The sequence below is a fragment of the Gastrolobium bilobum genome, unplaced genomic scaffold (assembly GCF_033153095.1).
Source record: "Gastrolobium bilobum isolate Gb01-03AN ecotype WA unplaced genomic scaffold, APGP_CSIRO_Gbil_v1 utg58275, whole genome shotgun sequence".
Taxonomy (NCBI): Eukaryota; Viridiplantae; Streptophyta; class Magnoliopsida; order Fabales; family Fabaceae; genus Gastrolobium; species Gastrolobium bilobum.
This window is the reverse complement of record NW_026896427.1, coordinates 64,650-78,651: the sequence shown is the minus strand read 5'-3', so window position 1 is coordinate 78,651 and position 14,002 is coordinate 64,650. Positions and strand designations below refer to the sequence as shown.

General features: G+C 33.3%; 2 protein-coding genes across 3 annotated transcripts; one reads left to right on the top strand and one right to left on the bottom strand.

Annotated features, from left to right (window-relative positions):
* Positions 1-718: 718 nt before the first annotated feature.
* On the top strand, positions 719-8,562 carry LOC133299681 (uncharacterized). Of its 2 annotated transcripts, XM_061499166.1 has the most exons (6): positions 719-1,030; positions 1,843-2,224; positions 2,968-3,164; positions 4,820-4,964; positions 6,796-6,949; positions 8,121-8,562. In XM_061499166.1, exons 1-6 carry the CDS (start codon positions 1,002-1,004, stop codon positions 8,144-8,146), a joined length of 933 nt encoding a protein of 310 aa, XP_061355150.1. In that variant the 5' UTR covers positions 719-1,001; the 3' UTR covers positions 8,147-8,562. The 2 variants fall into 2 exon arrangements, with proteins under 2 accessions (XP_061355150.1, XP_061355149.1); XM_061499165.1 differs by lacking the exon at positions 8,121-8,562 and having other exon boundaries at positions 6,796-7,056.
* A 1,250-nt stretch (positions 8,563-9,812) lies between these two features.
* LOC133299679 (uncharacterized) lies at positions 9,813-12,246 on the bottom strand. Its single transcript, XM_061499164.1, has 7 exons — positions 12,082-12,246; positions 11,860-11,981; positions 11,672-11,724; positions 11,300-11,363; positions 11,106-11,148; positions 10,939-10,986; positions 9,813-10,372 (listed from the first exon to the last, which is right to left on the bottom strand). Exons 1-7 carry the CDS (start codon positions 12,166-12,168, stop codon positions 10,085-10,087), a joined length of 705 nt encoding a protein of 234 aa, XP_061355148.1. The 5' UTR covers positions 12,169-12,246; the 3' UTR covers positions 9,813-10,084.
* Positions 12,247-14,002: the final 1,756 nt, after the last annotated feature.

Sequence of the window (14,002 nt, the reverse complement as noted above, 5' to 3'; positions counted from 1 at the left end):
TTAGACTTAGTTAAGTTATACGTCATTTTGATGTATTAAGGGACCCTGCTATATTAACTTATACTATACGATGGTCATATCAAACAACTAAAAATGTCATAACATATAGTATAAACTTATACTATCAAGCCTTATATATCACACAAAACAGACCATTAAAAGTTTATTAATTATAATTAACAAACAATAAGTGACTAACTATTAACCTCCTCATATATCTAGGGGTGTTACGGGTCGAGCCGAGCTTTGGTCTTAAAAGGCTAAGCCTGTGTTTAAATGTGTCAGCCTGACCAAGCCTGTTACCTGTTATAAATATAATTATCGGCATGTGGCCTGCTTATTTACAAAAAATAAAAGTCTGATTTAGCCTGTCTAAAAAAAATAAGTCAACAAAAATTTATCCAAACAAAATATAAAATCAACAACATTAGTAATTTCATAAATATTCATAAATTCAATATATATCTAAACAACATAATATAAAACAAAATCATTCAAAAACTCCGTTAAATCAATAAAATGGGATGAAATGGATTAAGGAGAAAAAATAGCTATTACAAATATAAGAAAAAAAATACTAAACCAACCTGAGAGAGACCCGAATTCAAATTTGGTGCCAATAATTAATTTTAGACAAATAAATTTAGATCTTCACTCAAAAGTCCACTAATTAGTTTATCACCGCAACATGTATCAATACTCGTATGAAAAAGATGAATACTTTTTAGGACAACACAACTTCCTCACCATCATCTGATAGCAATTAAAGAAAAAAATAATAATAATAAAGAGAGTAAAATTCGGGACAGACAAAACGTGCTTTTGGCTCCAAGAAACAAGAAGAGATGGCATATTCTCCCATATAAAGAGGTTCAAGGTTTTCTTCTTCTTCTTCTTCTTCTTCTTCTTTCAGTTTCGCTTCTTTTGCATATTCGAAACCAGCAGCAACAAAGCGTTACATGAACTCTTCCGTTTTCTGCTGAATCTCAACACTCACTCCAATGGCCGCATCCGAGATTAACTGGGACAAGTATACTTTGCTTTTTATTCTTCTTTTTTTGCAATTTCCGCTGTTCATTCGTTCATTCCATTCCATTTTCCCCGTTTTTCATTTCTGATTTAGGTTTTCTTTTTCTTAATTAATTTTCTTTTAATGCTATTGCTGTGTAACCGTTCTATAAATTGCTGTTGCTGTAGTTGTATACTGTAGTTTCTTGCGCTATTAGATGAAGGTTTTCTTTGTGTACGAGAATGAACCGAAATCAGAATCAAAGAATGGGTAGAAAAATGAAAAGCATATATACTACAGGAAATTTAGTATTAACTGTTGAATACTGTTTGGTATTGCTTTCGAGCTGGTAATGTAGTAATAACTGTTGATGACTGTTGATTTTTGCTCAATAAGAAGACATCTTCGAGTTAATAAGATTCAAGATTCAAGGTTGCGTCATGCTGCTTGTATTGTTGCTCTCATTTTCCTATTGAGAACAATAATTAAGAACGTTTTTCATGTGATTTTAGATACCCCTAAACTTTGGCACAACTTTTAGTATTGTCAGCATGTACTTTAGCCTCTTGCAAATGCAAGGTAAGGCTGACTACTATAGACCCACATAACGGGTCTGACCATTCCTTAGACCCCACACAAAACGTGAGTTTTATAGCACCAACTTGCCCTTTTTTAGATACCCCACTATTTTAGGGTAAATTATTTTGTGTTCAATCTTTCATATGTGGGAACTAGGTGATATATGGTATTGGTTTGTTATAAAAATATTTCACTAATAATGAACTTAGCATCTAGAAGCTCTATATTCTTATTAAGTTCACTCATCTCTGTAGGCTAGATAAAACAAAGTTCTATGTCGTAGGAGCTGGACTCTTTACGGGTGTTACAGTGGCACTCTACCCAGTTTCTGTTGTGAAGACTAGACTGCAGGTTGCTTCAAAGGATACTTTGGAGAGAAATGCATTTTCTGTTGTGAAAGGATTACTTAAAACTGATGGCATCCCTGGTTTGTATAAAGGGTTTGGCACAGTTATAACTGGTGCAGTTCCTGCCAGAATCATATTCCTCACTGCTTTAGAGACCACAAAGGTGGCTGCCTTCAGGATGATTGAGCCATTTAGACTATCTGAAACTACCCAGGCTGCCATAGCAAATGGAGTTGCAGGCATGACATCGTCACTTTTCTCACAGGCTGTGTTTGTTCCAATTGATGTGGTATGATTATCTAATTCATGTAACCTGAGATACTGAGCATGACTGCCTGTATTATATCTTAGAATATTCTAGAGTATCTTAGATGAACCTTTAGGAGTGTTATTTCATTATATTCCATGATTTGTTTCCGTATTTAATTGTGAGGCCTTAAAGAATGTCTGTGGCAGAAAGAAGAAAAATAATAGAGCTGGTCCGAATGGGACAAATCTTGTGGTGCCAGCAGTAGGCCCAGATGAAAGGACTCAGCCAAGCAGGGGAGCACAACAAAATTGCCCAGCACAACATAATTGGGAGGGAATGAGAGGGGGTTAGTTAGAGGAGAGATAGAGAGAGGGACATAATGACTTGAGGGTGAAATGATGGATATAGGGAGGAAAACGTGAGAGGGGCAGTCCTCTGGTTTTTCTTTATCATTGCTATTTTCTGTTTCAAGGCTGTTCTCAGCCATAGTAGTTCCTATTTATTTCATTGATTGATGATTTTAAGGAACTTGTCTCCATTTCTATTTCTTGAATTCCAGTTCGGTTAATTGAGGTTTCATCATTTAATTAGGTAGGATTAGGAGTCTAGTATTATTACAGTGCTTTGTATTTTGTATCACATCATATTACTTCATATCAGTTGATTCAATTTAATATCCTATATTCTTAGTCTCTATTCTCTCTCTTTCTCCTTCCTTACCTAAACCCTATAGTTTCAACCATTATAATATGCTAATTACTTTTACATTGAATGATATTCAGATTAGCCAAAAGTTGATGGTCCAAGGATACTCAGGCCATGCCCAGTATAGTGGGGGTTTGGATGTTGCTCGTAAGGTGCTAAGATCTGATGGCATCAGGGGATTATATAGAGGGTTTGGTCTATCTGTTATGACTTATTCACCATCTAGTGCTGTATGGTGGGCAACTTATGGATCGAGTCAACGCTACATATGGAGGTGAGACATGGTAATGCATGTTCTTCAGTCTTATCCTTGGGTCATTGTTGTAATACCTTTTCCTTTACTTTTATATTGGATCTGTTGACTAACGAGTTTTGCTGTCGGTGGACAGTGGGTCCATCGGGTATTCATCTATTAGGGTTTAGGGTTGCTGCTTGTCAAGCTCTTGATACCGTATTGAATAGGAAGAAATCAAGAGGCTTATGATGTAATCTGTGTTTCAATTACACAGTGGAGGCTCTACTATATAGCTAAACATAATAATTACAAAAGGAATAATAAACAATGTAGGACTTCATCCCTTTCAATATACTACTTTATTTACAATATTCACAGCAATATCAATTATCAAATGGTAAGAAAAGCGAAATATCTCTAGAGATTCGTCTGTTCAACCTGACATATTTTCCTTTTAAAGTTGAATCAGAACCATTAGGTATATGCCACCATTAGTATTTTTAGTGTGTTGAAAGATCTTGTATGATGTAGAATGGAGAAAGCATATTTAAGGATTATCGTGTTATTTAGGGATTATTATGTTATTCCTAGATATTTTAGAATTTCTTCTTATTTAAGAGATCTGTCATTATTTTTTGGGATTTTATCTTTAATATGTTCGGAGGAAATTACTATAATTTTAAGATTTATTTCCTTCCTATCTAACTGGATTTGATTAGGATTTTATATGTTAGGAAATTAATATTTGATTAGGATTTTATATTTAATTGGGGTTATTGTTCTAGGCGGTGGAGTATTCTGTCTTGCGAGAACTCTAGGTTTATTACTCTAACCTGAAGGGTACTTTGCCCTAAAGGAGTACTCGAGACTTATCAGTGCTCATCACTGAATACCTTCGTAATCCATTAATTGGTTAGGTCTTCAATTAAAATGCTTGCTATCTTCTATGTAAATGTTCTTTATATAAATTGACAGATCAAAAGTATCTCATATATCTTCCATCTAAGTTAAAGATATGTATATTTGGTGTATTGAAAGGACATGACAAAACTGCAAAGAATCTTATAAAGACTGTTAGAGAATTATATAAACCATTAATGAGCTTTCACTTAACAGCCTAAGCTTTTGGGTTGAATTGGTTATTTACATGGTATCAGAGCTTTAGTAACCACGAGGTTATGGGTTTGATCCCCCTTGCTCCCCACTTTTGTGGAATTTTTTAGCATAGGTAGGTGAACCTGTGCATTATCCACTCTTCATACCCAGTAGGCTTTCGTGTGAGGAGGCATGTTAGAGAAGTATATAAACCATTAATTGGCATTCACTTAACAATTTAAGCTTTTGGGTTGAATTGGTTCTTTGCAAAGACCCTTTAAGTTTAATTTTTTCTTGGTCAGATTAATGTAATAGATTCAGGCTCAAAAGATTGAATTGTGTTGCTTGAAACATGTGTTAGTGTAGCTGTGTTGAAGTGAGGAAAGTTGGAATTTCTTCTCGATTGAGAGAACCTATCAAAATAACAAACCAATTTTGCAGTGAGCTTAAGTTTTTATTTCAAGATTTTAGAATGGTAGATTTTACCAGTTATATGATAATAAACTTTCAGTACATCAAATGCATACCAATATTTTATTTGTGCATTATTAAGCAAACTTCCTGATATTAAGGACAATTATCACTGGTTGCTTTGGTAGATTCTTGGGAGATGGTGTTGAATATAAGGAAGGTACTCCTAGTCTACCAAAGATTATTTTAGTTCAGGCAACTGGAGGAATTATTGCTGGTGCTACTGCATCCTGCATTACAACCCCATTGGATACTATCAAGACAAGGTTACAGGTATTCATAAGCTTGTTGACAATGTTTATTCATCTTGCTTAAGTTCACTGTTTTATCTGGTCATCACTCTAGTGTGGTTGCTAATTCTTGTATTTGGTTGTTATAATTTAGTGGTTGTTTGTTATATGTTTACTTATGGTTTGTGTTAAAGTAATAAGTGTTTGGTAAATTCACAAGAAATTTAAAAAATTCCAGTGCTATTCTTCATTTCATCCTCCTAGCCTGAATTATATGTTTGACATCCCCATCAGTTGCCCCTGCACTTTGTAAGATGAATCCAAGATACCTGAACCGTGCAACTTGTTGTATGATGTGATACCCGATTTCCACCTCCAAAATCGCATCTTAGTAAACTTGCATTGTACATAGTACATACTTTGCCTTCCTCCTACTTAGCCAGAAACCCTTTGATTCTCAATCTCAAGCTTTTCTCCATAACTAAAGTTTAAAATTTAGTCTACCCTACTTAATAACTCGGAATCAATCATCTACAAAAAGCATCTAATGAGACACTGGCCCTTGAATATGCCTGCCTACTAAGAACATCCAATACCAAGGCAATAAAGTCTGAATTCAAAGTCTACCCTTGGTGCAAACTTATTGTTACAGGAAAATTTTCGTTACACCTCCAATCTCCATGCATTTGCGCACTAGTTTTTGATATAACAAACATGTTTAAATATCAGATTCAAAACATCATTTGCTTTTATGTAGGACATTTGTAAATAATTTAATCTTGTCATTTGTAATGACAATGTAATCATTGTATCCAAGTGCCATGCTATTTTTTTTTTAAATGATTTATGTGATACTTTCTTTGTTGGTCCAGTTATAATGACAGATGCTTTTCTCCAAGGTTATCAAATCACAATTCAAATCCTGTATTGTCAAACTAATTATTCAAATCCAGAATCGTAAATCGTACCTAATCGTAAGATTTAGATACACAATGAAAAATATCTTGAAATATATCATATAAATGTTGTATAATGCTCATTGTTCATAATATTTATATTATGAACTAGGAATTAACAAAACAACTTAATAATAAGTCTGAGAAAAAAGTCGCAAGTTATAAATAAGTCACAAAAAGTGATGGCCTGAAGCTTATGTTTTAGAAGAATATAAAAAGAGCAATGATATAGACAAATAAGGTGCATATACAGTGACCGAGTGACTGAGTGAAGCCTTTCTTTTAGAAGAATGAAAACAGAGCAATGAAAAAGTCAAATTGGATGTATAGAGTGACTGAGTGACCATGTGAAGTTCCTGTTTCAGAAAGATGAAAACAGGGCACTAGAATAATCAAATAGGGTGCATAAATGGCGTTCCTTTAGTTTCTTTTGATAAAAGAAAAGCAAAAAAGAAAAAAAAATTACAGTTTGCTGAATTGTGCAATTCACATCAATAATATGGAATTACACTAATTCGTGCATGTATGATAGTACGAATCAATGCCATCTTCGATTTATTACATGATACGATTGCTAGCTTGACAAATTGTATCGAATCTTGCGATTCAAACAACTATTTTTTCTCTCTTTTGTATAGCCCTATAGATCAACCTTCTCTTTTCTCTCTTTCCCTTTCTCTCTTTCTGTAATTTTTGACTGGCCTTAGATATTTTGGATGCAAAGACAATGATACATGTGTTGGTCCAGTATAGAAGATCTCATTTTCAAAAAGATGACAACAAAAATGGAAGAATTAGAACAACATTTAATGATTATTATGTAATGTTGTATTTGTACTTTACTTGCTCAAACTCAAATTATATTTACTTAGCCTGTCACTGCCTACTCAGTTTTTGACTCAATGGCTTGCGCTATAGGTGATGGGACTTGAAAAGAGAAGCTCTGTAAAACAAGTTGTTAAAGACTTGATCAACGAAGATGGATGGAAAGGTTTATATAGAGGATTAGGTCCAAGATTTTTTAGCATGTCAGCATGGGGTACTTCAATGATATTGACTTATGAGTATTTAAGTAAGAACTCTTGCTTTCTGATTACATTCTGTGTGTGTTTCTACTTTTGTCAGCTTATTCTGGTCTGGTGTATTCAAATATTGAAATAACTTTTAATTTAAATTCAGTTCCAATAATCATTGATTTAGTGCGTGTTTGTTTCGGCTTATTTTTGGGAAAATAATCCTTTTTTTTTTCACAAGTTCTCTCATGTAGTTGTGAAAGAAAAAGGTGATTATTTCCACTTAATAAGCTAATCCAAACAAGCACTTAATTAGTTATTTTTTTTATTTTATGTCGTCACCATTCTAGCTCTAAGTAGTGATATGTTGACGAATTCTGCTGGTAAAATTGTGGTTCTGCATATATCTGGTTATACGTAGTCTGTTGTTACGTTTATAGATGTTAAAATTATCTGCCTGCCAAATTAAAATGATTCGACCTTAAATTTAGATTATATCGTATTTTTCATATGGTGCACTTTAGGCTGCAATTGGCTGACTGAAAAATAACCATGACTGAAATATCATCTGAAGTTTGCACAATGGATGGTGGCTTTTTAGAGCCACAACTTCGAAAGAATACAAAACCTTTGTGGATCGAATTCTTCCTCTTTATTAGATTTTTTAGTCAAATATTGGTCCTTTTTTTATTTAAATTCATGTACACTCACTAACTGAAGAATTATGCAATAAATATATACGCTAGTGGTTTTGGGCATCAAAATGCTTATATCTTACTAGATACGCCAATTGTTATCTACTTTAGCTTTATTATTGATCTTACTTAGGGATGTTTCTGACAAGAAGTCATGCATAACTAGTTTTCCCCAAAAGAAGGGATGATTATACCTTAATTTACACTGCTCTAGTTGTTTGAATTTTCTTTTATGTTCTTTGCATTAACTTACTGATATGTCAAATCTGATTTCCTTGTCACAAATTGTTTATCAGTGACACAATCTGTTTCCTCACACTGGATTTATTCGATGTTTTCCCCCCTTTTTGATGATAATTTATTTTACTTTCTTGTTTATTTAATATCGTAGACTAGTTATTTACTTATTTAGCTTGTTTCTTGATTTTGACTATTAAACGAATCTGGTACACTTTTAATCTTCGTGTATCATAGTACCTTTTCTCTATGTAAATATTAGTTCATTCTAAAAGCATTTCAATGTTTCTTTCCTCAGAGCGCTTGTGTGCAAAAGATGAATAGAGGCAATTGGTCTGCAACTGTTCTTTTTTTCGGTTGATTAGCCAAGATTTTGTCCCAATCTACTTGGTAGTTGAGTTCCTTTTGTGGGTTGGTTTGATGATGTTAGATAGACACACATTGGCTTATAATCCTATACCTTGAGCGTGGGCTTGCTGCTGGACATTATTAGGTTTGACTCAAAGGTTAAACTTTAAGCAGACAGTTATTCTATCTGATTGTTCAGGAAATAATCGTGGATACGTAGGCATGGAGTTTTTCCTTACTGGAAAATCATTTTCATTCTTTTCAATTATATTAAATTTGATTAGGTGTATTCTTTCCTAAAATTGCTATGGATAATGTACACCGGGACCGGGAGGAAAGAGATTGCAATCAAAATTTTTTTGCCCCCGGTAAATGTGTAATAGTTTCAAATTTGCCTCCACCCGCTACTACTTTTTCTTCTTTGCATTATTTTTTGAAGTAATGTATTATAAAGGTCAGCATGATATGAGAGCGAAATGGAAGTGAAAAATCCATGAATAAGTTTTCAATACAAATTTACTAATAAAACTCATCCATATTATTTCCCTACCATTTTTACCCTAATAATGTAAGTTATTGGACATTTGTGGTTATGCATTGTGATCCAAGTCAAATTTGACTCAGCTTGGCATCCTCTTAAGAGTGGGAGTGAATATTTCGGGATTGGGTTTTCCATACAAGTTTTCGTATAAAATTTATCCTTGAATTTTTCACTCCGATTTTAAGCTACACTAAACTTTCCCTCAGAAATGAAACCATGCTATCATACATTAGTTTTGAACTTCAATGTGCGCACTAAGGCCCCCATGCTTGGGAGTTTGAGGGGAGGGAAAGGAATTCTCTGTAAAGAACGAAGTAGAAACCCCAAAAAATAAATAAATAATTAAGAGAGAATGGAGGGGATAAAAACAAGTAAATGAACTAATTTTTAAATTTACCGCCCCTCTAAATTTGGGGTAACGAATTTTGCTATAACAATTTATTGTCGTCTCTTTGTTATCTCAAATATCGATCCAAGCACAGATTAGGAGCTGATGTATAACTGGAAACGCAAGGTATAATAAACTCCAGAGCCTGTTGACATGGTTTCTATCAACAGAATCAAGGATAGCTCACAAAATCTCACGTAAGCATTATAAATTTATAATGGAACATTCCACAATAGCATACCATCCACCTCTGACAGTATTACCTGGAACCTATCTATCTATGGAGAAATTCATAATTTTTATCAAGCATGTGCTATAAACCAATACTGGTACATTTTGGTACCTACAAGTGTCATGTGTCCTTGCTCTGGTATCCCTTGTTACCTCTGGCTCACAATGCAATTTTCATTATCAATCTCCACTCAATAGCAACTAATTATGATTTAATAAGCTAAAAACTATCTGCAATCTTATTCCTGCCTAGTTTCCAAATTTTAAAATGCTTTTTCTCATTACCGCAGCATCAATGAAGCATAATCATATACGATTTTGGATTAAAACAAATCTCAACTGTTAAGTGTTAAGTAGACCCAGGTGGCTGAAAGTGCAGCTAATGACATTATAATAAACCGGTGGTCTTGCTCAGCCAGACATATCAGGAATCAAGTAGCCGTTGAGTGAGTTAAAAATCAATAATAAAGATTATACTTCAAGAGTTAAATACACTGAAACAAAAGCCACCAATAGCCCAACAGGAGCATACCGCATCTAAACTCTAAAAGTATAATTGATAGGAGACACCGGATGTCCTGTTTTGTTTACTTTTTGATTGACAAAATAATGATACAACTCATACAAAATTTGTATTCGACAAGAAATATTTCTCACCTAGAATCCAACTAATATGCGAAAAACAAACTGCAAAGATATATGTATCCCCACGATGCAATTTCTGTAGGAAACTGACATTGCCAAATGTCCAGAATCATTCATTTTTGGGATTTATTTGATCAGGAGCTTCGTCCTCATTGTCATCGTCATCATCCTCCTCATCACAATCTTCATTCTCACTGTTATCATCTTTGTCATCACAAACTTCATCCTCACTATCATCATCTTTACTATCACAAATTTCACCATCATCATGATCATCGTTGACTCTATTCAGTTTGGCATAATCTTCCAGGGATGCATTTGGAAATAATTGTCCAACTTTATTATCTTTAGTATCTGTTGGGGTATCTCTTGAACTCTTAGATTTGTCTTTGTTCATCTGATAGCAAAAGTAGAAAGAAGAATAATCACCAACATGCATGTTTGCAGGACAGGATAGTATGACAAGGATGGTATCAATAATATAGCCACTGCATTTGCCATGTTAATTCAACCCCACCATATGAGGAGATGAATCATGCCTTACATCATCATGAATATAGAAATCGATTTAACTTTATTCACCAAAACTCAAAAGAACTGATGTGATGACAAGTATATGCAACAATAGTAAAGAATTGCATATGCATCAACAACTAGCCCTACAAGAAACTTCATGAACAGGCATTATTTAACAACTTGGTGGTATGATATGCAAATGAAATGTCCTTTAAAAATTTAGAAATCTACAGTCATGGTTTGAAGGGGAGCCTTGGCACAACGGTTGATGTTGTCATCATGCAAATGCAAGGTAAAACTGCCTACTATAGACCTACACAGTAGTTCTGACTCTTTCAGGATCCTGTACATATCAGGAGTTTTATAGCACCTGATTGCCCTTTTTTATAATCATGATTTATATTAAATGCTGTAAAAAAAGGAATAGACTTGGTTGTAGTATCTTACAGCACGCAATAGGGTTCTCCTTTCTCTCTCCCGAGAATTCTTAATGGCCTACAACAAAAATATCAGTATTATTACGAGTTTCTGCTTTGCAGAGAAGAACAAGTCTAACATTCGGAAGGTATATATATGAAAGCGCAACAAATGGGCGAAAAAACAAAATAAGAAACCTCCTCAAGCATCTTTTGCTCAGCCTCAACATCCGAAATATCCCTAAAAGAAACAAAATTACATATCAATAAAATTCATCTTTTCCTTTGTTGAAAGTTGGGTTCTGGGAATGCTACTAATGTCCATGTTGCAGAAAACTTATGTCACAAACAGAAACTGAAACCTTCATCAAATATTAAGGAATAAAGACAACCTTCCAACTATATTGTTCACCTTGCAACAACACTTTGCACAAATACCATGCTCCTTGGCACATCCTACATTAACATCGAAACCAATCAGAAAACACACAAAAACACACAGCAAATTCCGTTTTCATTTTTTCATTAATTTCATCTGGGCCTTATGATATTATCCTATGATCACTCTGCACAAACAACATGTTTTCCATTACAAGTTCCAACTAATTGAACCCATACCTTTTTTTCTCTTTCCACCTCCACATTCCAAAAAATCCATTCTTTTTCCCTAATTGCATAATTTTGAAAATACCCACTCACCCAAAAAAAAACCCCACAAAAAAAAATAGAATAAATTAATTAAATCAAGTAAGTGTGATACTAACCATGACACAAGTTATGATAAGCTTGGCGAACATTACGCTTGGAACATCTCTGACTGCAACATTAAACAATCAAATAGACAACCCAATTAACCAATTAATAAAAAAAAAGGTGCTAAAAGACAATAATCTAATAAATCAAAAAAACTGGGAAAAATTAGGAAAAAGTTAAAAAAAAAAAAAGGAGATACCATTTAGCTGGTTCAACAAGAGATTTGTACTTGCCATAACGGCGTTTCCATTCGACCTGATCCTTGCAGCGAGGGCACACACCAGTTATTTCAGATAAAGGTCTAAGCTTTCCTCCAACTTCCTGCGTGTGAATATACAATAATATAAAAATTCAATTTTTTTTTTTTTTATTTGTTTTCTTTATAAGAATGAAAGGAGAAGAAGAGTAGGGTGTTAATTACAGTTTCGTTGATTTTGCGACCACCGTTGGGTTTCCATGCATACTTGTTCTGATGCTTCGGAGGTCCACACTTCTTGCCGCTACTCATCGTAATACTGCTTCTGCTTCTTCTTCTTCTATTCTACACAATCATAGGTCATACAACAATAACTAGTTAGGGGTATAAACTATCACGGCAGCCTACCCTACCCTACCCTACCCTGCTATTTTATCTAAATAAAGCAGATTTAGAATTTTAAAAAAGTTAATTTAAAAATTAGTACAGAGACACATTTTAGAAACTTTGGCTTAAAAATTTACGAAGAGTTTATACTTATTCTCTTTTTTTATTATCTTTTTTTATTGATTTTTATGAATTTAAAGGTTATAATTTATCTAAAATTAATACTTAATTAATAAGTATGATTCAATAAATTATAATCGTTATATAGATGAAAATTAACGGTTAAGATTTGGTAGCAAGAGATAGTAAGAAAAAGAGACAGTAAGTATAACATTCTTAAAAGTTTATAGGTTAGTCTTGTAATTTTTTAATAATATAATATATTGGAAAAACTTCATTTTCTCCCACTGTGGTTTTGTGATTTATCATTTGACCCCCTGCGATTTTAAACTTATCAATTAGACTCACTGTGCTGGGATATTTTGGCATTTAACTCCCTATGATTTCAAATTTTCACTTAGACCCCATGTAGTTACAAAAATTTTCACTTAGACACCTTGTGATTTAAAAAAAAAAATTAAAATAAACTTTCTCTCTTTTTTATTTTATATCCTCGTGTGATGTATTTATGGTTTAAAAAATATTTCAAGTTATTTGTTCTGAAATTAATTTATAAATTATCTTATTTTTTAAATATATTTGAAATTAAAAAAAATATTATTTATGATAAATTAAATATGTATTATCAAAATAAGATATTTACTTTCTTTAGATTATTTTATAACGATATAGGGTAAAAAATAGATAAAATAAAATAATATTTGATTTGAATTGAATTTATTTTCTTGGTAAAAATAATTGAATTTTTTAAAAATACATTTTTATGTTTTAAACCCTAAATGATTAGGTGAGGATATAAAATAAAAAGAGAGAACATTTATTTTAAGTGGGATAAGTTATTTTGCCTACTCTCATTTTGACTACCTTTACCTACCCCTTTCATTATCGTTGGATTAGTTCCGCGAAAAAACCTGATAAGCTCCTAAAAAAAGAAGCTACACTAACGAAGCAACCGTTCACCTGGCGACAGACATCAGCGATAAAGGTGAAAAAATAGGTATAGCGTAGAGGAAGAGAGTAAGGGAAGGAAAGAGAAAGGGTGTGGGAGGAATCAGAGGCAGACCGGTGTTGTTGCCTGTGTCTGCACATGCAAACACAAAAATTTGAGAATTTTTTTTTTAAAGGGGTGGATGATTTAGATCAAGTAAAAAAAAAATTAGGAAGATTGAAAAGAAAAAATAAAAATAGGCCCAAGCCCAACCCAACCAACCCATATAATTAAAAACTTAAAGCTTAAACCCTATCCCATTGCTTTGTCTTTTTTTTTTTGAAACATAAACCTTATTAGCTCCAAACCTTAATGGATATCAATGATTCTTGAAAATCAATCTTCATCAAGTGAAGGAGAATTGCATGGGATTTTTCACGTTTTTTTTGTAAAGCAAAAGTGGTCAACTTTGGATCAAATAGACATCGGTAGAGGTTGGTTTTTGATCAATTAATCCCTACAATTAATTCATTTTAAAAAAAAATCTTCGAGGGCGCTGCCCCCAAACCCCCACCTTAAGTGTGCACACATAAAAAATTTTTCCTAGGTCCGCCACTAGGAGAAATTAAGGAGAAACAAACAGTGAAAAAGGGTTTATTTATTTTGTAAATATGGACCGTTGGATTAAATTGTAATCGAACGGTAATGAAA

Bases quoted from the DNA above. Each gene is read 5' to 3' on its own strand.
- LOC133299681 (XM_061499165.1), top strand. From the start codon at position 1,002: ATGGCCGCATCCGAGATTAACTGGGACAA. The intron at 3,165-4,819 runs GTGAGACATGGT...TTGCTTTGGTAG, and splicing joins AGTCAACGCTACATATGGAG to ATTCTTGGGAGATGGTGTTG. The intron at 4,965-6,795 runs GTATTCATAAGC...CTTGCGCTATAG, and splicing joins CTATCAAGACAAGGTTACAG to GTGATGGGACTTGAAAAGAG.
- LOC133299679 (XM_061499164.1), bottom strand. From the start codon at position 12,168: ATGAGTAGCGGCAAGAAGTGTGGACCTCCGAAGCATCAGAACAAGTAT. The intron at 11,725-11,859 runs GTATCTCCTTTT...TTAATGTTGCAG, and splicing joins CTTGTTGAACCAGCTAAATG to TCAGAGATGTTCCAAGCGTA. The intron at 11,149-11,299 runs GTTGTCTTTATT...TGTTTCTTTTAG, and splicing joins GTGAACAATATAGTTGGAAG to GGATATTTCGGATGTTGAGG.